Source organism: Schistocerca gregaria, chromosome 2 (genome assembly GCF_023897955.1).
Source record: "Schistocerca gregaria isolate iqSchGreg1 chromosome 2, iqSchGreg1.2, whole genome shotgun sequence".
NCBI classification, from domain to species: domain Eukaryota; kingdom Metazoa; phylum Arthropoda; class Insecta; order Orthoptera; family Acrididae; genus Schistocerca; species Schistocerca gregaria.
Genome location: NC_064921.1, coordinates 48953989 through 48976036, shown reverse-complemented (window position 1 = coordinate 48976036; position 22048 = coordinate 48953989). Strand labels below are relative to the sequence as shown.

Genomic DNA, 22048 nt, shown 5'->3' with positions numbered 1-22048 from the left:
AATAATGACCTGTACAGTGTTATAAAACTCAACTCTTTGTTAACCATATTAGGCTTTAGAATGATAATAGAATGACTCTATATCTATTTTATTTTCAGCTACAATTGCTCCTGACTTAATAGTGTATTCAAATTATGGAAGTCAACGGTTTTTTGGTGATACGACCCTAATAGCATTTATTGTTGCTGGAACTACACTACTCGTTGTGGCTATTCTGGGACTCTTGATTTATCTGAAGAAATGCCAGGAGATCTTTTCTTCACACAAATGTGACGGTAATTTCAATGTATATAATTATCAATTTCAGCAAATTTAAGGTCAACTAGACTCAGATTACAGTCTGGAACCAATTTTCATTTATCATTACATACATTACAGTTTAGGTGGACAGCCCAAAGACCATGACAGTGCTTTTCATTCCAAGTTAAAACTCAGTTAATTATGCAAAGTATAACTAGTTAAAACAAGAACATTCTAGCTGATCTCTCTGTTTCTGGAAGTCACCTTTGTTTATTATAATTATTTGTGATGTGATGTTTCAGAATTCTCATATTATTAGCCAGTTGTACCTCTTTTTCTGCCTTATCACTAACTGACTGACAAGACTTAGGTTTCACTTGCTGCATTACACTGTTTGTGTCATATCCCTAGGACACAATTTGCATATCTCTTGACACTAAAGAATCTTCACAATTATTGTCACCATTTGGCACTTTCTTTATCTTTGTAATCCTTCAGTGTACTTTCTCATATCCTCAAAAACACAATGTTTATTTTACATTTCTCCTCTTCCTCTTATTCACACTCCTTCCCCTTCATCCTTTCTTTATTGGTTCTTTCTTCAGTTTATGATATATTTCAGCAGTCACATAATTCTATGCCAACATACTGATTCCAGTTCACTACATTTTAAATATTTTGGAATGTAGTTTATTGACTGTGGTATACATAAATTGTTTCAAAACTGCTTTTACATTTTAATTTTCCTCATTATTTATTAATATAATATGAAAGTTAATACTTTGAGTTAAAGTAGATCGCTCACCAAAAAGCAGAAGCATGGAGTTGTCGATAGGCACAAAGGAAAGGAAAGGAAAGGAAAGAAAACTTGCTAGCTTTTGGGATAATCCTTTCTGAGCTAGAGTAAAATGCACACAGAAAACACACACACACACATTTTTATGTATATTCAGATATGAAATGCAAACATAAGCACAGTACAGCCACAAGACATGACAGAGGTGAAGTGCGTTACTGGTGGGAATGAGGCATTTATGCCCTAACATTGTGACTTTGGGGTGCTATGTGCGCCACAGAAGAAGACTTCGGGGTGACAGTGGCTGTTGTTGTGAAAAGAAAAACGAAAGAAGATTCTATGGAATTACTTATTTACGTACTTACTTCTTGAGTTTGGGATGCCAACAATCTTTCAGTCAACAACTTTGGTTATTAAGAGCTTATATGTGAATGTTTTTTTACATACACGTCCATTCTGTGGGACCAAATTGAGGTGTAAATCTCCAAGGTCATGGAATGTGTCAGTACATGAAATTATAACATAAAAATAATAAGAGATAAAAATAAAATATTTATGGACCCAAAGAAAGTCAATCCATAAGCTGAAGTAAACGCAATCAACAAAACAACAAGAATCAACTTAATTTTTCGAGGAACTCCTTGACAGAATAGAAGGAGTGACCCATGAGGAACCTCTTCAGTTTTGATTTGAAAGCACATGGATTACTGCTAAGATTTTTGAATTTGAGTGGTTGCTTATTGAAAATGGATGCACCAGTATACTGCACACCTTTCTGCACAAGAGTTAAGGAAGTGTGATCCAAATGCAGGTTTGATTTCTGAATATTAACAGAGTGAAACCTGCTTATTCTTGAGAATAATCTAATACTGTTAACAAGAAATGACAGTAAGGAATATATACTGGGAGATCAAAAAGTCAGTATACATTTGAAAACTGATTAAATCACGGAATAATGTAGATAAAGAGGTACAAATTTACACACATGCTTGGTATGACATGGGGTTTTATTAGATCCAAAAAATGCAAACGTTCATAAATGTTCGACAGATGGTGCTTCATCTGATCAGAATAGCAATAAATAGCATAACAAAGTAAGACAAAGCAAAGATGATGTTCTTTACAGGAAATGCTCAATATGTCCACCATCATTCCTCAACAATAGCTGTAGTCAAGGAATATTGTTATGAACAGGACTGTTGTCCGGAGTTATGGTGAGGCATAGGCATCGGATGTTGTCTTTCAGCATCCCTAGAGATGTCGGTCGATCACAATACACTTTTGACTTCAGGTAACCCCAAATCCAATAATCACACGGACTGAGATCTGGGGACCTGGGAGGCCAAGCATGACGAAAGTGGCAGCTGAGCACATAATCATCACCAAACGATGGGCACAAGAGATCTTTCACACGTCTAGCAATATGTTTTTTTTTTTTTTTTTTTTTTTTTAATAATAATAATAATAATAATAATAATAATAAAACCCCATGTCATTCCAAGGATGTGTGTCAATTCTTACCTCTCTATCTACATCTAAGTCTAAACAAAGCCCCGGGAGTAGACAACATTCTGTTAGAACTACTGATGGCCTTGGGAGAGCCAGTCCTGACAAAACTCTACCATCTGGTATGAGACAGGCAAAATTCCATCCGACTTCAAGAAGAATATAATAATTCCACTCCCAAAGAAAGCAGGTGTTCGCAGACGTGAAAATTACCGAACTATCAGTTTAATAAGTCCCAGCTGCAAAATACTAACGCGAGTTCTTTACAGACGAATGGAAAAACTGGTAGAAGTTGACCTCAGGAAAGATCAGTTTGGATTCCGTAGAAATGTTGGAACATGTGATGCAATACTGACACTATGACTTATCTTATAAGAAAGATTAAGGAAAGGCAAACCTACGTTTCTAGCATTTGTAGACTTAGAGAAAGCTTTTGACAACGTTGATTGGAATACTCTCTTTCAAATTCTGAAGGTGGTAGGGGTAAAATACAGGGAGTGAAAGTCTATTTACAATTTGTACACAAACCAGATGGCAGTTATAAGAGTTGAGGGGCATGAAAGGGAAGCAGTGGTTGGGAAGGGAGTGAGACAGGGTTGTAGCGTCTCTCCGATGCTATTCAATCTGTATATTGAGCAAGCAGTATAGGAAACAAAAGAAAAGTTCGGAGTAGGTATTAAAGTCCATGGAGAGGCAATAAAAACTTTGAGGTTTGCTGATGACATTGTAATTCTGTCAGAAACAGCAAAGGATTTGGAAGAGCAGTTGAATGGAATGGACAGTGTCTTGAAAGGAGGGTGTAAGATGAACATCAACAAAAGCAAAACAAGGATAATGGAATGTAGTCGAATTAAGTTGGGTGATGCTGAGGGAATTACACTCCTGGAAATTGAAATAAGAACACCGTGAATTCATTGTCCCAGGAAGGGGAAACTTTATTGACACATTCCTGGGGTCAGATACATCACATGATCACACTGACAGAACCACAGGCACATAGACACAGGCAACAGAGCATGCACAATGTCGGCAATAGTACAGTGTATATCCACCTTTCGCAGCAATGCAGGCTGCTATTCTCCAATGGAGACGATTGTAGAGATGCTGGATGTAGTCCTGTGGAACAGCTTGCCATGCCATTTCCACCTGGCGCCTCAGTTGGACCAGCGTTCGTGCTGGACGTGCAGACCGCGTGAGATGACGCTTCATCCAGTCCCAAACATGCTCAATGGGGGACAGATCCGGAGATCTTGCTGGCCAGGGTAGTTGACTTACACCTTCTAGAGCACGTTGGGTGGCACGGGATACATGCGGACGTGCATTGTCCTGTTGGATCAGCAAGTTCCCTTGCCGGTCTAGGAATGGTAGAACGATGGGTTCGATGACGGTTTAGATGTACCGTGCACTATTCAATGTCCCCTCAACGATCACCAGAGGTGTACGGCCAGTGTAGGAGATCGCTCCCCACACCATGATGTCGGGTGTTGGCCCTGTGTGCCTCGGTCGTATGCAGTCCTGATTGTGGTGCTCACCTGCACGGCGCCAAACACGCATACGACCATCATTGGCACCAAGGCAGAAGCAACTCTCATCGCTGAAGACGACACGTCTCCATTCGTCCCTCCATTCACGCTTGTCGCGACACCACTGGAGGCGGGCTGCACGATGTTGGGCGTGAGCGGAAGACGGCCTAACGGTGTGCGGGACCGTAGCCCAGCTTCATGGAGACGGTTGCGAATGGTCCTCGCCGATACCCCAGGAGCAACAGTGTCCCTAATTTGCTGGGAAGTGGCGGTGCGGTCCCCTACGGCACTGTGTAGGATCCTACGGTCTTGGCGTGCATCCGTGCATCGCTGCGGTCCGGTCCCAGGTCGACGGGCACGTGCACCTTCCGCCGACCACTGGTGACAACATCGATGTACTGTGGAGACCTCACGCCCCACGTGTTGAGCAATTCGGCGGTACGTCCACCCGGCCTCCCACATGCCCACTATACACCCTTGCTCAAAGTCTGTCAACTGCACATACGCTTCACGTCCACGCTGTCGCGGCATGCTACCAGTGTTAAAGACTGCGATGGAGCTCCGTATGCCACGGCAAACTGGCTGACACTGACGGCGGCGGTGCACAAATGCTGCGCAGCTAGCGCCATTCGACGGCCAACACCGCAGTTCCTGGTGTGTCCGCTGTGCTGTGCGTGTGATCATTGCTTGTACAGCCCTCTCGCAGTGTCGGGAGCAAGTATGGTGGGTCTGACACACCGGTGTCAATGTGTTCTTTTTTCCATTTCCAGGAGTGTAGAAATAAGACACTTAAAGTAGTAAAGGAGTTTTGCCATTTGAGGAGCAAAATAACTGATGATCGTCGAAGTAGAGAGGATATAAAATGTAGACTGGCAATGGCAAGGAAAGCTTTTCTGAAAAAGAGAAATTTGTTAACATTGAGTATTGATTTAAGTGTTAGGAAGTCGTTTCTGAAAATATTTGTATGGAGTGTAGCCATGTATGGAAGTGAAACGTGAACAATAAATAGTTTAGACAAGAAGAGAATAGAAGCTTTCGAAATGTGGAGCTACAGAAGAATGCTGAATATTAGATGGGTAGGTCACATAACTAATGAGGAGGTACTGAAGAGAATTGGGGAGAATAGGAGTTTGTGGCACAACTTGACTAGAGGAAGGGATCGGTTGGTAGGACATGTTCTGAGGCATCAAGGGATCACCATTTTAGTACTGGAGGGCAGCATGGAGGGTAAAAATCGTAGAGGGAGACCAAGAGATGAGTACACTAAGCAGATTCAGAAGGATGTAGGCTGCAGTAGGTACTGGGGGATGAAGAAACTTGCACAGGATAGAGTAACATGGAGAGCTGCATCAAACCAGTCTCACGACTGAATATCACAACATCAACAACAACAACCACTACTACTACATTTTTTCATGGTTTATTAAATTTTCAAATTTATACTGACTTATTGATCACCCGGTATATTGAGAGGCCTATGTCAAAATACCCAGACTCGTGAACAAGGGTCGACAAGAGGTTCATGAACTTACACCACTTATTGCCCAAACCGCCCATTTCTGAGCCAAAATTATCCTTGTAGAATGGGAAGAGTTACCCCAACATATAATACCATATAACATAAGCAAATGAAAATAAGCAAAGTAGAAAAATTTTTGTGCCTAATGATCACTCACTTCAGATACCATTTGAATAGTAAAAGTGGCAGGATTAAGTCTTTGAACAAGATCCTGATGTGGTCTTTCCACATCATTGAAGGATCCTACTACACATGCTGCAAGACAGCTTCCTCAAATTGCAGTGTTCTTACTGTGTGATGCTGTCCGTTTCCAGGTAATCTGCTAAAATGACCTGGTCTCATGCAGATGTTGGTACACAGCAGCAAAGGTTGTATGATGCAAGATACGGTGATTAGGATATTGTTGTTGGTAAACCCGTTGTGCAGCTCATTGTGGTGCAATACGTAGTACTCACCAACCATATCAGTGTACTCACTCCAAGTGTATCACTCCATTAGTAAACAGAAACAATGCACTACTACACCGGTGGACAGCAGTTGCTTACAACCGAAGAGCATAATATGACCTCTAACAACTGAAGATTGTAATACAGCCTCCAACAACTGAAGAGCGCAATACGGCCTCTATCGGTTTAAACACTCCTCATAGGAAAAAATGACATTAGGTAAAAATATTTGTTTTGATGTCCTCTAAAACCTCCCAGACTTTGTCGGTTTAAATACTTTTCTCTCTGTATAACAAACTGGGTGAGCTGTAATGTGGACTTTGAGCATTTGTGTGTAGTGTTTGAGATTGAGACTAATTTTATTAGCAGTACTATATAATGTTTTCAAGGGGATAAAACATTTATTCAAAATAATTAAGTGTTGTTGAGTGTACACCCTTCACACTTTAGTATACCTGTAACTAGGGGCATGGTTACAAAAATGTTAGGTAAGGTTTTAAATAAGCTTGATCAGATAGGTGATTCGTCTCACAATATAACAACAACGTCAAATGATGTGACAACACTCAAAACAGAGTAAAATTCAAGCAAACAAGTTGAAACAGCTGGATAGGATAAAAGTCATATCTAATAATAAAACAACACTTAAAACTACAGTAAGTAGAATTTCTCAAATTGACACAACCTTAGCAAACTTACCTAAGGAGTTGAAACCGAAATCTAGAAACACAGCGATTTAGTTAGCTAGGCGGTAAGAAAAATTTTTAGTAAAGGCGATGTTAAGATCTAACTATTAGCCACAGGCGGCCGAATTTTACGATGAAGGAATTTCCAAGCCCGTCCATCGCTACAATAAGTGCCTTAATTTAAATGGCAACTATGTAAAAAAGTAGTATTTAAGTGCGGCTTTCATCTGTATATAATTTAAAAAATTCCAATACTTTATTTATTTTTAATTCCAAAACGTAATGTACTTTGTGGATAGCCCTCATATGAGAGTAGATGAGAGTAAATTGATTATGAAAGTAGGAAACTGTAAAGTAAGAGTAAAGAATTAAAGAAGTGTTCTCCAAAAATAGTTAAAGCATATGGATTTGCCTGTTCAATGTTAATTCTTTCGAATCTTCATTTTTCCTTATATGATGTATGAAAGCAAATCTAAGAATTGAAGGTAGAAGAAGTAGAGTAAATGATAATGCAAAAATGTAACTCCTTATCGTAACTAAAATGTTGGAACATTGTGTATCAAATAAATTAAGGGAACTATATTGCTGCAAAGCAGTTACATATGAGTGCCCATAATCAATAGATATGTAACAGGAAAATGGTTCTCATTGGTTTTTGCAGTTAGGAACATATTTTGAAGCAAAGTGATCAACTGTCTCAAGAATTTTCTTTGAAAGTTGTTCATTAATCTGTGGTAATATTCTATTGAAAACAGTGTTCACTGACATGTAGAGTGTCACATATTGTGAAGGATAAAGATACCAAGGAGGGCATATCTCATTAGTAATGAACATTAATTATGAAATAATAATTATCATATTTTGATATAAAGAGGTTAACACTTTTATCTGATGAACCAAGGAATCACAAATGGAAAAAGTGTTAAATTGAAAATATCTAAATGTGTATCATTTGTTGTGAAAAGAATGGGAATAGCACTTTATCTCAAGAGGCCCTTCATGTGAAACTAATTGTAATTAATGGGATGTCAAAGCCATACAATATTGTGATTAATTATTTAAGTTATTCTACATGGCATCTTTCATTCTAGTTGGGGAATATGTGGTGATACATATTGCTATTCAAGGTAGCAACAGATCCCACTTCCGATGAAAGATGGCCATTTAGAAACCATAATTTATGGTATTATTGGAAGAGGAAAGACCACATACTGCGCTTTCATTTTTTATTCATGCACAGATACAGAACACAAATGTGGGCACACTACGGCCACAAGGCACGACAGAGAGGAGGTGTTTTACTGGTGGGAAGGAACCATTTACACCTTGATGTGTGTCATGGATGTCAAGAATAGGAGGTCTGGACAACAATGGCTATTGTTCCAGAAAGAAAAACAAATTAAGATTGTATGGAATTATTTAATTACCTCTTAGCTGTGGGATACTAATGATCTGTCTGTCGACAAGTTTGGTTGTTGAATGCTAAATTGTGAATATTTAATTTACATGTAGAAAATGTTGGAAACTGTTACATGCAGAACAATTTTGAAAACAAGTGGCTAGGTGATTTTGTAGCTAATGGGTAGCAAAAATAGTCTTCCATTATCACAGCACTTTCCATCTGGAAAAAAAGAAGTTCAATATAGCTGTGCTTGGCACCGCATAACAGAGCCACAACTTCAAGGAGTGATGCAAGTATGGAAAGAGAAGATTTAAAGGTGAAAGCATTTATGAAAATACAACTGACAGATCACATTCTCACTTTCACAGAATTGACACCATGGATGAGTACTCCAGCAGTAAATACCAGCAGTAACATTCCACAGTGCCAGTGATGCATTTCAGCTGGTAGAGTGGTTGCGGTGGGGGTAGTGTCAGGTGGGGTGGGTGAAGGGAGAGAGAAGTGGGAGGCAGGGAGAGAGGTTGACTGTGGGTGGCTATCAACTCAGAGGGAAGCAACTGGTTTGCTCACTGGAAATGTGGGAGGGAGGCATGGCAGGTATATAGACCTGGCACATCACGCATAATTCTAGGAGCTAGTTGGTAGTGGCACATGCTGAAGGTGACACAGTGAAGTGAACTCGAAGGGTGTGACAGGAGGAATGGGAAGCTGGTGGTGGTTGGAGGGTGTGAGGACATTGGATTGCCTGTGGTTGAGGCCAGGAAGATTATGGGAGCGAAAGATTTGTTGTAAGGCTAACTCCCATATGCTTAGTTCAGAGAAGCTGGTTGTGGAGGGCTGGATCCAAATGGCCGGGGCTGTGAAACAGCCATTGACATTGATTGTGTTGTGCTCAGCTGGATGTTGTGTGACCCAGTGGTCAAAATTGTTTGTGGCAACAGTTTCGAAATGGACATTCATTATGATAGTGGACAGCTGGGTTGTTCTCATACCAACATAAAAACTGTGCAGTGTTGGTGCAGCCAAGTTGATATGTCAGATGGCTGCTTTCACCAGTGACATGGTCTCTCATGGGGTAGGATAAGCCTCTGACAGGACTGGAGTGGAGGTGCTGGGTTATTGGGCTGATCTTTCACCTTGGTTTGGTGCAGGGATTTTATACCTATCCCTGTGGCAAAGGGTTGGGAGTGAGTGTGGCATAGGGATAGACTAGAACGTTGTGCGTGGGCAATGGAACACCACTTTAGGAGGGATAGGGAGTATCTTGGGTAGTATGTTTGTCACTTTAGGGCACGATGTGAGATAATTAAAGCGTTGGTGAAGTTATGGAATTTTGAGATGTGTACTTCTCATAGACTACATTGTGAATACTCACACTATAAATTACAAATCTGCTAGAGGGCCTGAACTTATGCTTAAAAATTAAGTCTCCATAGCCATAAGAACCACCATTTATCTTTGAATATACAGTGTGTTTACAAGTGAATGTTGGGCTTTTAACACTTTATAATATTTATTACATTAAACTTACAGTTATAAAAGATATGTCAAATGAAAGAGCAACTCAAACAGTTTTACCAAGAACCTTATAAATGTTCAATGTGAGCACCATTTGTCACAAGGCATAAAGTGTTAAAGCTCCGAAATTTATTTATAAACACCCTGTATTAATAACAGTTTCATAGTGTGTCACTGCTTGCCACCTGGACCTCCAAACATATACGTTGTTGCTCAGAAAGCTGCGAGAATGATTTCATTCCTGGCATTTAAGTAATATCAGCACAATAACTACAGTGACAGGTTGAACTAGCAGATGTAAACAATAGATATGCTTTTGACCAGTCCTTGTCAACAGGCAGTGTTAATGAGTGGACATGTGATGATATTGTGTCTATGTTGTTGTGTCACAAATTACAATTGAGTAATGTCGCTAACCATTATTAAGTCATTCTCAAGAATGTTTTGAAGATGAAAGAGATGTGCGCAAAGTTTGTTCTGCACAGCTTGACTCCCGAACAAGAGTTACACAGACACCTGCCACGACTTGATTGAAATGCAGAAGTCAAATAATTCTTTTCTGTAAAAGTTCATTAGAGTGTTGCAGCATTTTTCTTTTTTTTATTTTGAAAAAGCATTTTACTTGGTACCATAACAGCAATTATTAACAAAAGAATAATTATATGGGGAATCAAACAAAATTTGTTACAGGACTGAGGGTTTCTTGGCAGGAAGACACAGCATGTTATCTTAGACGGATCATCATTGGCAGAAGTAGATGTAACTTCAGGCTTTCCCTAGGGAAGTGTGTTGGGATCCTTGTTTTATGGCTTGGAAGTTATAAGTTATGAAATAGGTTGGTAATTCTGTACTTATATTTTGCCTTCTTTTTGGAAGTAGAGTGACAACTGTGTCAAAGTCTCTCTGAGAAAGTGCCACTTCCAATTGTTGCTGCATACCGAAGATTTACCGAAACTTTTTTTTTTCTCCTCAGTTTCCAGGAATGTTTTATCCTTGTCCGCATATACACCCTGATAAACTAGAAGAGACACAGAAAGTTTATTTTAAACTTATGTACAATATTTCACCAACCACAATGCAGTCACACTGTGAATGCTGTTCTCCAGCACTGGGTTAGTTAGCTCCTGTTCATAAGCAGCTGGAAAAGCTCAGACTGCTGTCAAGCAATTGGAAGCTGCTGTGAATGGGAGTATTGGAAGGGCTAGTGAGAGTCTTACTAGAGATACAGAAGGTATCACAACTACTTTCCTCTGCTCTGGACACCCCCTCTATTAAAGGAAGTAATTGGATCTGTCACTATACATCACTTGGCTGTGTGTGGTATGTCAGTGGTAGACTTTGTTCATCAAGAATAAACCTGATTTCAAGAAACGCAAATGTGATGATTGGTCAGAAGCGTAGCACATGTGCATTGGTATTGTTACGCTCTTGGTAGTAGGTGCTTTGTATGTGTTAGATATGTTACTACTAAGCTACATTAAATGGAACTTTAACACATCCTAATGTATTAACAGCCATGAACGTTTCTCTTAAATTATGCTTTAACTATGTAATTTTTATTTCAGTAATCATGTACAGTCACAGTCTCTGTACTGTTGTGCTCTGATTGTCGTACTGTTAATATGCAGTATGGAAATGGCTAAGACTGCTTCCTACTCCATAGTGAAACAGAAACATGAGTGTGGAACATGGTTACAAAGGGCTGAGAAATAAGTTGTGTTCTTAAAGTTTTTCATAAATTTACAGAAAAAAATCTGTTAATGTAGTTTTCCAGTGGACTGTATTTGAGGTAGTTGACCTACAAATACACACTGGAAGTATAGTAGACTCAGTGGCATAGTAAATTGATAATCTGATGGAGTTTATAGATTGCTGGTTCGAGTCTTGGTCATCCTTCCTTTTCCAATTTGGAATTCCTACATCTCATAACTGTAAAATTCATCATCATTTTTCATGAATAATACATGTCTTCTTGTTTCTAATTACATATTGCATGCACTATTCCTGTTTTTATTTCAAATATAAATTCTTAATTATTGATATTTTATGAGATATTGTTAATGAATGCTGCTTAAATTAGGAATACATAGGTATTTAAATTTTAGGGCAAAAATGAAAAACCGAATACTCATTTCGACTATGTTCATTGTTTTACACCACAGATGTAGTCTGACACAAAGCAGAGTGATAAATGTTGTAGAAATATGTAAAACAATATTTTCACAGCATTGAGCACACCATAAAAATGTTGCAGTTCAGCATATGCCATTCGACCATTACAATATGAACCTAACAGAAATGATCTGGGGCCAAGTAAAAAGGGATTTCTCGTGAGAAATAACAAGAGTGTTAAGCTGCCAGATGTACTTGTACTAATGCATTCAGCTCTTTCACATGTCACTGCCATATGCTGGTGGGATATAGAACAACATGTCATACAAGAAGAGGAGAAAATGTGGCTTTATGTATCCTGTTGTTGGCTGACTTGTTATCAACGTATCATAAAGTGGTTCAAATGGCTCTAAGAACTATGGGACTTAACATCTGATGTCATCAGTCCCCTAGACATAGAACTACTTAAACCTAACTAACATAAGGACATCACACACATCCATGCATGAGGCAGGATTCGAACCTGCAACCGTAGCAGCAGCACAGTTCCGGACAGAAGCACCTAGAACCGGCTCAATGTATCAGATGACAGTTCCAAAACTAAAATGTATTTCTCAGATATGGATAAGGAAGTAGCTAACAGATTACCAGATGATTGATTGTAATTAATATCTTCAGTGGCTTCAGTGTTCAACAATATGGTGAAATCACTCTATCATACTTTGCATCACACATAGCTTGCTGAGAAAAATTACCCTGTGTTTAAGTTAGGAATTTTCATCTCTAAACAATATTATGGAAAGGATAGTTTCTACTCACTGTATAGTGACACACACACACACAAACACATGAACACAGGACTGCAGTCTCAGGCCATGGCTTCAGCTGACAGAGACTGCAAGCGTGTGTGTGAGTTTCATTTGTGTGTGTGTCTGTCGTCTATTTTGACAATGGCCCTGTTGACAAAAAGCTTATTTCATGACAGTCTTTTTGTCATGCCTATCAGTGGCTCAGCCTCTCTGCTATATGGTGAGTAGTAACTATCCTTTTCATAATATTGTTAAATTCCATCTGGATATTCCATTACTTGAATTTCATTACTCTTGTTTGTAATTAGACTATTATGTTAGGTAAGAATTGAGTACATTTTATGCTTTCTGTCTTGTCACCTAAGTAGTGTGCGGTAGTGCTGGTGTTTTTCCAATTATTACTTCATTCTCTTTGGAAATTAAATTATGTTCAAAGCTATATTGTTTCTCTGCTCATCTCTTTTTACATCTGAACTGCAATTCTTCACATCATTGCGGGTCAGTCGGGCCAGCTGGCAAGCCAGTGCTGTCCAAGTTAAATGCACTGGGAAAGCTGTAGTCTCACATTATTGCTCAGTTTATGTACATGTAAGACAGCATAAAATGCATCCTTATGATCGTACTTGACTGTACTGGACCCAGTTTGGCTTCCGCTCCATGTGAAACAATATCCAATGAGATTCAAGCTGTTGTGAATTGCCGATCTTTCAAAGTGCCGCCGCAGCCAGCCAGCCAGCAGCCGCTAGACTTGGACTCAGTTATAATTTGACTGTTAAAGTATACACACGTCTTACTCTGTTTACTTGATCTGTGACTTTCATGTATTGCATCTTCCTTGAAATATATTTGTTGAACTTGACGTTATTACAATTGGCGACGAGGATGGGATTTTTATTTTCCATTGTTGACCCACATGTTTCCATGGCTACTTTAGAGCTACTATTGCATGGTCTCATAGAACAGCAAATGTTTCTCACAAATGTGATTCGTGATTTTATCGCAGCATCAAATGCGGGGCGTCTGTCGTCGTCGTCTCTATCTACTTTTCCTCCTTACGATGACACGGTGGAAAATTGGTCTGATTTCGAAAAACGCCTTCGATAGCAATTCTTGGAATTTCATGTCATGGACGAACAAACATGTAAGTCTCTGTTCCTTTCATGGATATCACCTCAAATCTATTGGTTGTTGTTGCAATTGGCTCCTTTGAAAGATCCTGCGTCTTTGTCCTTTGCTGAAATGTGTTCACTTCTGTTCGTCTATTTTCAAAACCAAACGCATGTGGTGGCCTCTCGTGCTGCCTTTTATCGTTGTCAAAAACAACCAAATCAATCGTATCGCATTTGGGCTGCTGAACTTCACGGCCTCAGTAGAAAGTGTCAATTTCTTACTGAAGTTTACAAAGAATCCTACGCCGATTCCATGGTACGGGATGTTATCATCCGATCAGCGCCCGACAAAGAAGTTAGGCAACGTGCCCTTCAGTTGGTAAATCCAACTCTAGGTGAAGTCTTATCCATCGCTCAGTCTTTTGAAATTTCTCACGTTGCTGGAGCGCAAATAGAGGCATGGGGAGACGTCGGGGAAATACAACCTCTGTGTGATGTTGACGAAGCGTGTGTCATGTTCCTGCCAGATGAAGTGACCACAGTACACTCCTGAGTGCAGCCTAGGCCTAACCATAAGGAAACCTCTAAGAAACTGCACCAAAACCCACGGCAACTTCCTTAATTTATGCAGTATTTTATGAAACATTCATGAGAAGATTGTCCACAATGTTGGACCGTGAGTCACAAATGCAAAAAAAAAAAAGAGTCATGTGTCATCTGTTTGCAAATCTGACCGCATACATGATGTTCATGAACCAGATGCTGATTCTGATTTTGTGTTGTCTGTCATTTGTACTTCTTCCCTTTCAGGGAAGTTAATCCTCACCATCCAAATACTTGGTCACGATGTTCGCGTGCAGGTGGATACTGGTTCTGCTGCCACCATCATCAATTCTCAGACGTATCTTCAGTAGGGATCTCCAATCCTGTCACCTGTAACTAGGCAATTACGGATTTACAATAAACAGAAGATTTCTCTCTTGGGACAATTTGATCCTGAGGTACCTTACAAATCTGCTGTTCGCACTGTTCCCATATTTGTGGTCGACCATGGTATCTTTTTGGTTTCAATGCATTTCGGGTTTTTGGGTTCTCCATAGATGACTCTGTCAGTATCATCTCTGATGCTATTCCTTATGCTCGATTGGATTCCTTGTCGACGACATTTTCGTCCCTTTTTTCTCCTGGGTTAGGCCGCATAAACGACTTTGAAGCTCGTATCACACTCAAACCCACTGCTCAGCCTAAGTTTTTTCAGGCTCGGCCCATTCCTGTGGCCCTTCGTGATTAGATCAAACGGGAGCTGGATCGTCTCACTGCTTCAGGGGTCTTGCTTCCTGTCACTTCCAGTGAGTGGCCCTCTCCTGGCATTGTCGTTGCTAAGCCAAATGGTGATATTCATCTCTGTGGCGACTTCAAAGCCACTGTAAATGCTCAATGCCTTATTGACACTTAACCCTATACCTCGACCTGAAGAATTGTTCACTAAACTTGCTGGAGGCCAGTATTTTTCTAAATTTACCTGTAAGAAGCTTATCCTCAACTTCCTCTCAACGCTGCTTCCCGGCAGTTTGTGGTCCTTAACACGCCTTTTGGCCTCTATCAATACCAACGATTGCCATTTGGGGTTGCCAGCACCCCTGCTCTCTTTCAGTGATTCTTGGAACTATTATTGCTCACTGTCTCTGGGTGTATAAATTACCAGGACGACATTGTTGTCACTGACTCCACCACTGACGAACATCTTCAAAATCTCCGCACATTTTTTCATGTCTTGCAGACTGCTGGTCTTAAGTGTAATCTTAAGAAGTCAAAATTTTTCCTGGCATTCATCACGTACTTGGGGTTTCAACTCTCTCTCAGGATGGTATTTGTCCACTTCAGCAAACTGTTGCTGCGATCTATGCTCTTCCTCGCCCTACATCTCTTAAGGAACTGCAGGCCTACTTGGGCAAAATAGCATACTATCACAAGTTTTTACCATCTGCTGCTTCGGTGGCTCAGCCGTTGCATTGCCTGTTGCATAAAAACGTGCCTTTTCACTGGTCTGCATCATGCGATGCGGCTTTCCGGAAATTGAAGACTATGCTGAAACAGGCCCCATGCCTGGCTACTTATCAACCTGGCCAACATCTTGTTCTTGCCACAGACGCCTCTCAATACGGTGTCGGTGCAGTCCTGGCACACTGTTTTTCTGACGGTTCTGAACAACCCATTGCTTATGCCTTAGAAACGCTCACAAATGCCCAACAAAAGTATTCTCAAATTGAAAAGACGCTTTGGCCATAATTTATGCTCTTCATAAGTTTGGTGTTTTTCTCTATGAATCCAAATTTCATCTTGTTATGGATCACAAACCACTTGTTTCTTTGTTTCATCCATCAATGTCAGTTCCTGACAAGGCTGCACACTGCCTCTTTACTTGTCTCGTTGCAACATGCGAATGCTGATGCACTATTTTGCCTTCCCATGGGTCCTGATCTGGCAGTTGATAGGGACGAACTTTTGTGTTTCCACCTGGATGTTGCTGAGCAGTGGATTGTGGACGGGTTCCCCATCACCGGGGACCGGCTAGCAGCTGCTACGGGTTCTGACCCTACCCTCTCCCGAGTTGTCTTTGTAAGCTTTGATCTTGTGCCTCCTTCACCAAGGGCACTGGGGTGTCTCTCACACAAAATCTCTGGCACGCCATCATGCACTGGCCCGGCATCGACTCTGAAATTGCACACATTGTCGCTGCCTGCGGCCCTTGTGTGTCACAGGCCGCTGCCCCGAAGTAATCTTTGTCACTGTGGACTTCGCCTGAAAAGCCCTGGGAGCGTATTCAAGCTGACTTCGCAGGACCTTTTTAGGCACTTATTGGCTTCTCATTATTGATGCCTACTCTAACTTTCCCTTCATTGTCCGTTGCATGTCGCCTACCACTGCGGCAACCACCAATGCTCTAGCTCTCGCATTTTCTCTTTGGAAGGCCTTCCCTCTACTCTTGTTACTGATAATGGTCCACAATTTGCCTCTTCCGATTTTGCGGATTTTTGTGCCCGTCATGGCATCATGCATGTCACGGCCCCTTCGTTCCATCCACAGTCAAACAGTGAGGCTGAACGACTGATCCGCACATTTAAGGCTCAGATGAGGAAACTCCTGGCTTCTTCTGCTGCTGATGATGCACTTCTCCAATTTCTGGCTTCTTACCGATTCACCCCCATGGGCGACCACAGCCCTCCTGAGCTCAAACATGGCCAACGGCCCTGCACACTACTTCATCTTCTGTGGGCTTCCACCTCACGGCCGCAGGTGTCTTCGCTTGGCTGGCCGTTTCACTGTTGATGACCTTGTGTGGGTACGGGGATATGCCAGGCGGCCAAAATGGAGTCCTGGCCTCATCTTATGACACCGTGGCCAACGCCTGTATGAAATCCAGATGGACATGGGTGTTACAGTGCGTCATTCAGACCAGCTTTGCCCTCGTGTGGTGGCAATGCCTGTTCCCGATGCCGCTACACCACCTTCGGCTCTACCTGATGTTCGGGATACTGAAATCTCTCATTACTCACAATGTGGTCCTCTCACCATCATATCAGTGCCAGCACAAGAACTGACGCCACCAGGAGACATGCCCATGCAGGAACCAGATGGTCATCATCTGTTGGAGCAACTCTACTCTCCTCCATCTCCTACGAATGCGTACACATCGCACATGTCTTTTGTTATAACAACTGGACTTGCCGCAACTGGCAGGTTGGTGCGTGGGGCCCCAGGAGATTCGACCCCCACGTCTCCTCTCATCTCGACCCGTTATCATCGGACACTTCCGTCCGTACGGGAAGCCTCCTCCTTGACACTTTACGGCCAGTCAATCAACACCTACAGTCGTTAGCAATCTACAGGCCACCTCCATCAAGACCTGTGCAAAAACTTTAAAGGGCGGAAAAGTGTTATGACTCACCGGTCTTTCAAAGTGCCGCCAAGCAGTTACGCGCGTCCTCTACATGTGGCGCTGTCTGCCAGCCATGCAGCAGCAGCCCCACCTAAGCGGCCAGCCAACCAGTGGCCGCTAAACTTGGGACTCAGTTATGATTTCACTGTTAAAGTGTACACACGTCTTACTCTGTTTACTTTATCTGTGACTTTCATGTATTGCATATTCCTTGAAATATATTTATTCAACTTGACGTTATTACACAAACAAATGTGGAAGAATACTTGTTGTAATGTTTGTACCAGGTTTATTGTTATGATGAACACAATATAGGTGTAGAAGCCCTGTAAAGGGAAGGCCGTCACCAGGGAGATCTCGGGGTACTAAACTCAACCACATAATCATGAAAAGAGTTGCCTTCCGCTGCAACTGAAACTGAGGTGGTGAGGAACACTTCAGCTGTTGGGAAGCTTGCTGTGTCCCCTGCTGAGAGGTAGCAACTGCAAAGGAAATGATAGTATGAAGGTACAGCAAAAAACGGTATGCGTAAGAGAAATGGCAGCAGGGAATTAGAAGGATCATCCTGTGGACTACATGCGCATACCTAGGGTTTCGAATTCAGCATGTTGATGAAGCTGTTAAAAACAGTCACAGAGGAAGCAGGGTGCAACCAACAACAAATTGTGGCACACATTGAATCAGTCAGTGCCTTTCACCTGGTTTATGAAATCATACTTGGATCATTCCAGACTGCCAGAGAAGGTTAGGAGGACAAGCCTTGCTCACAGAATTGCAGCATAGTTAATTCACAGTTTGTTGTATGCCCCAGAATTGATCATGGTCCTCTGATTCTGAGCCAAAGAATAGAGGCTCAAACTGGAGACTTTGTAGGTTTTGTGACAAGCTAAGCTATCACATTTCCTAGACTTGCACCAGAGGGTTGACAAATGTAGGGTGTCCCTAAATAGGTCAGAGGTGTACCACATATCAGATGGTGCTTCTGGAGAGATGACACTGTGTGGAGTACACAAAGGATTTTTAAATTAATCGGCTCTGCCCAGTAGAGCTGTAGGAGAACTTGAAATAATAATGTAAGATTTAAAGAATAGCTTATAAAAATCCTTGTGATAAGCTGGCAAAACATTCACAACAAAGTGCTCCAATTTGAGGCACTCATAAAAGGTAGTCGAGTTCACAGAATACAAGGTGTAGAAATCTGGCTAATTCCTGAAATAGATGCTAGTGAGATTTTTGCAGTATATCAAAGTTTCTATCAAAACGATAGGTTAATAGGAACTGGCAGTGGTGTATTTATCGCAGTAAATAAGAATCTGAACTCCACTGAGACAGAAATTGAAGCTGCATATGATAGCGTTTGGGCAAGATTCAATATCAAGGGTGGGCATACACTCGTGATTCGATCTTTCTATCTGACACCAGACTCATCCACAGATGTAACTGAAAAGTTTAGAGAAAACCCTTACTCATTATTATTTATGTTCATCATTCAGACTGTCATAATTGAAAGAGACATAAATCATCCAAAAAGGAACTGGGATGATTACAGTTTTGTAAGCGGTGAGTGTGACAAGACATCCTGCGAAGTAATATCAGATACCTTCTCTGAAAACTATCTAAAACAGATAACATGGAAGCCTTCTCATGTTGGAAATATATTGGACCTAATAGCAACAAATTAACTGTTCAGTAGACCAGTTACAGAAGTAGCTTGAAACATTCAGCTCCGGGCAGGAGCTTGTAGCAGAACTGTGGCTGAAGTTTCAAAGACTAGCTGACCAAGCCTGAGATATATACATACCTACATACATACATACAATTTATCATAGGAGGGATTCTCCATCGGTATCAGTTTTAGTATCCGTAAAGAAACTTCTACATAAAGGGTGACCACTGCACCACAAGTGTGAATCAAATTGTGTGAGTATAGATAGAAAGATGCTAAATGAAACACATGTGGCTTTCAAAGGAGCTCTGTGTAATTCTTTCAATAACTGCCGTAGTAGAATCATGTTGAAAGAGCTATGACAAAGCCCAATGATGGTCAGTTGGTTGGACAGAGCCTAAAATTTGATAAGAATGGGGTTTCTTGTTTTAAATTAGATGTTATCATGGTTATAAATGATTTTTGAGAAACTACATACACAATTTTACAAGCCACCAGCGAGGATCATACCCGGACAATGGCTCAGTGGGTACATTTCAGGTAAAGATCATACAGTCAGGTTAAAGTCATATTTTCTGTTTACATTTTGCCACAGCAAATCTATAGAATTTCGTTTAATTGTTGTTTGCTCTCTCCAGCAATTTAACTGCAGCATACTTCTTCATTCTTTAACTCACATTCCTGGAAAGTAGCATAAAGTTTAAGCTGTTGTTTCAGAAACTTTGCACTCTTGTTTTTGTGTTTTTGTTTACATACAGTTGCATATAGGCTAAATTTGTGGACTCATACTTTCGTGTTTATCTATTATTTAACTGACTTATTCTTAATAAACTATTACATTTATTGTGAGTGAAAAGTGCTTGACGTGCCATAGAATTGTTCCGTCGGGGCTTTGGTGTGATGGATGCTGTAGTTTTTCCATGTGGGTGACTGTAGTGGTGTGGGAATAGGGGAAGTAAATGAGGCACATCAGAGGTTTTGTAGGATGTGTAGTAGAGATAGGAAGATACTAGAGCAGGAGGGGAAAATTGCCGCCCTTCAGGCTGAGTTAGGTAAGGCCATGTGAGACATTGACAGGTTAAGGAGGGAGAAGGGTAAAGAGAGGTGAGAATTGGCAACAGGAGGAAGAGGCCTAGAACTTTGTCTGACAGCTTCATGGTGAATGTGGAAAATAGATTTGACCTGTTGCTTCAGTTAGAAGCTGATGAGCCTCAAGCAGTTGCAGGTGTAGATGGGCACAACAAAGTTTCAGCAGCAAATTGAAAAGTAAGAATGTAGGGAAATCAGTAAAGAGAAAGAAAGTGGTGTTGTTAGGTAGTTCCCATTTAAGAGGTGTTGGCCAACTTTTGCATTATGAACTATGATCAGAATACCAGTTTACCAATTTTTGTAAACCTAGAGCTGGTCTGGAGCAGGTGACAGAGGACTTAGGATCACTGTGCAAAGATTTCACTAAGGAAGACACCATGGTTATAGTGGGTGGGCCAATTAATAGTATTATTGACAGAGATCCTGGGTACAGTATACAGTGTGACCTGCCAAAGATTCCATGAGCATCGAAGCATACTAGTGTTGAGTTTGTATCTCTTCTTGGCTGGCCCCATTTGAACTCTTCTGTCCAGAGAGGTAATTTGGAGTTGGAACGGCTGCTTATGTTAGATGGAGGGTCACACATTGGTGTGCTTCCCGTTTGATTCTCTCAATAGGTGGGATTACACTAGGCATGGCCTTCGCCTCAACAGGAAAGGGAAGGGTAAACTGGCTGGGAAACTAGCAGGAAAGTTAAATGAGGGAGGCACTGTCACGAGTGATAAAATACCAGTGGTTATAGGGTTCAGAAAAGACCAATTTTTAGGGTAGGGAGGACAGAAAGAAACCAAGTTTTAAGAGAGGTTAGGACTGACACAATCCTCCAGTTTGAGAAAGGAACCAACAAACATAATTCTAGCTTGTTACATGAGCACGAAAAGCTATTGGTTAAGAATTTTCAACAATCAGCAGAAATTTCAGCTCTACCCAATTTTAACTCAGTCAATGTGAAATGTCAGCTATCTTTATTGCATCAAAATATTCAAGGACAAAGAAATAAAATTAATGAATTAATTATCTGCATAGATTAATTAGAGTCCTTGAACCCAGCTGAAACAATCTGCCTCTCTGAACATCGTGTGAACACTGTCTAACCTTGAGTAAGACCCTGAAAAAATTTAAAGAAAAAGGCATTACAGTGAATTTGTCTAAATCACACTGTGTGCGACAAGAACTTAAGTTTCTAGGGTATATTGTATGCGTGCTAGGCTTTAGACCATATCCTGAGTGCATAAAAGCTATTAAAGAATGTCCACAGAAACATAAGACAGTTGAAGGGATTTATAGGAATGGCTGGATACTATAGACGGTATATATGAGGTTAAGAAGTGAATGACGCAAGAATTTTACATTTATTAAGAAAGGGAATACCGTGGCTTTGGGATCAAGAGGGAAGTGATGCATTTGAAAATGTAAAAAGAGCACTGGTAGAATCACCCATATTACATCATCTGAGTATGAGTGTGCCATTTAAAATTTCAACCAATGCATCTGATTGTGGTATTGCAGAAGAACTTTTTCAAGGATAGTGGGGTGTAGATAATTTAAATCATAGATACATAGCTTTTGCTAACCATAGTCTTAATAAACATGAATTAAACTATGCAGCTACTGAAAAAGAACTACGGGCAATAGCATGGAGTATCCAAACATTCAAAACACTTGTATGGGGGTCAGAAATCCATGT

The 22048-nt window shown here is 40.9% G+C and overlaps 1 protein-coding gene across 1 annotated transcript in view; it reads left to right on the top strand.

Annotated features, from left to right (window-relative positions):
- LOC126336288 (Down syndrome cell adhesion molecule-like protein Dscam2) overlaps nucleotides 1–22048 on the top strand; it is a 387422-nt gene that overhangs the window by 309902 nt on the left and 55472 nt on the right. The window contains exon 17 of the mRNA XM_049999822.1: nucleotides 99–275. Coding sequence (XP_049855779.1) covers nucleotides 99–275 — 177 coding nt within the window. The remainder of the gene's footprint in view (nucleotides 1–98; nucleotides 276–22048) is intronic.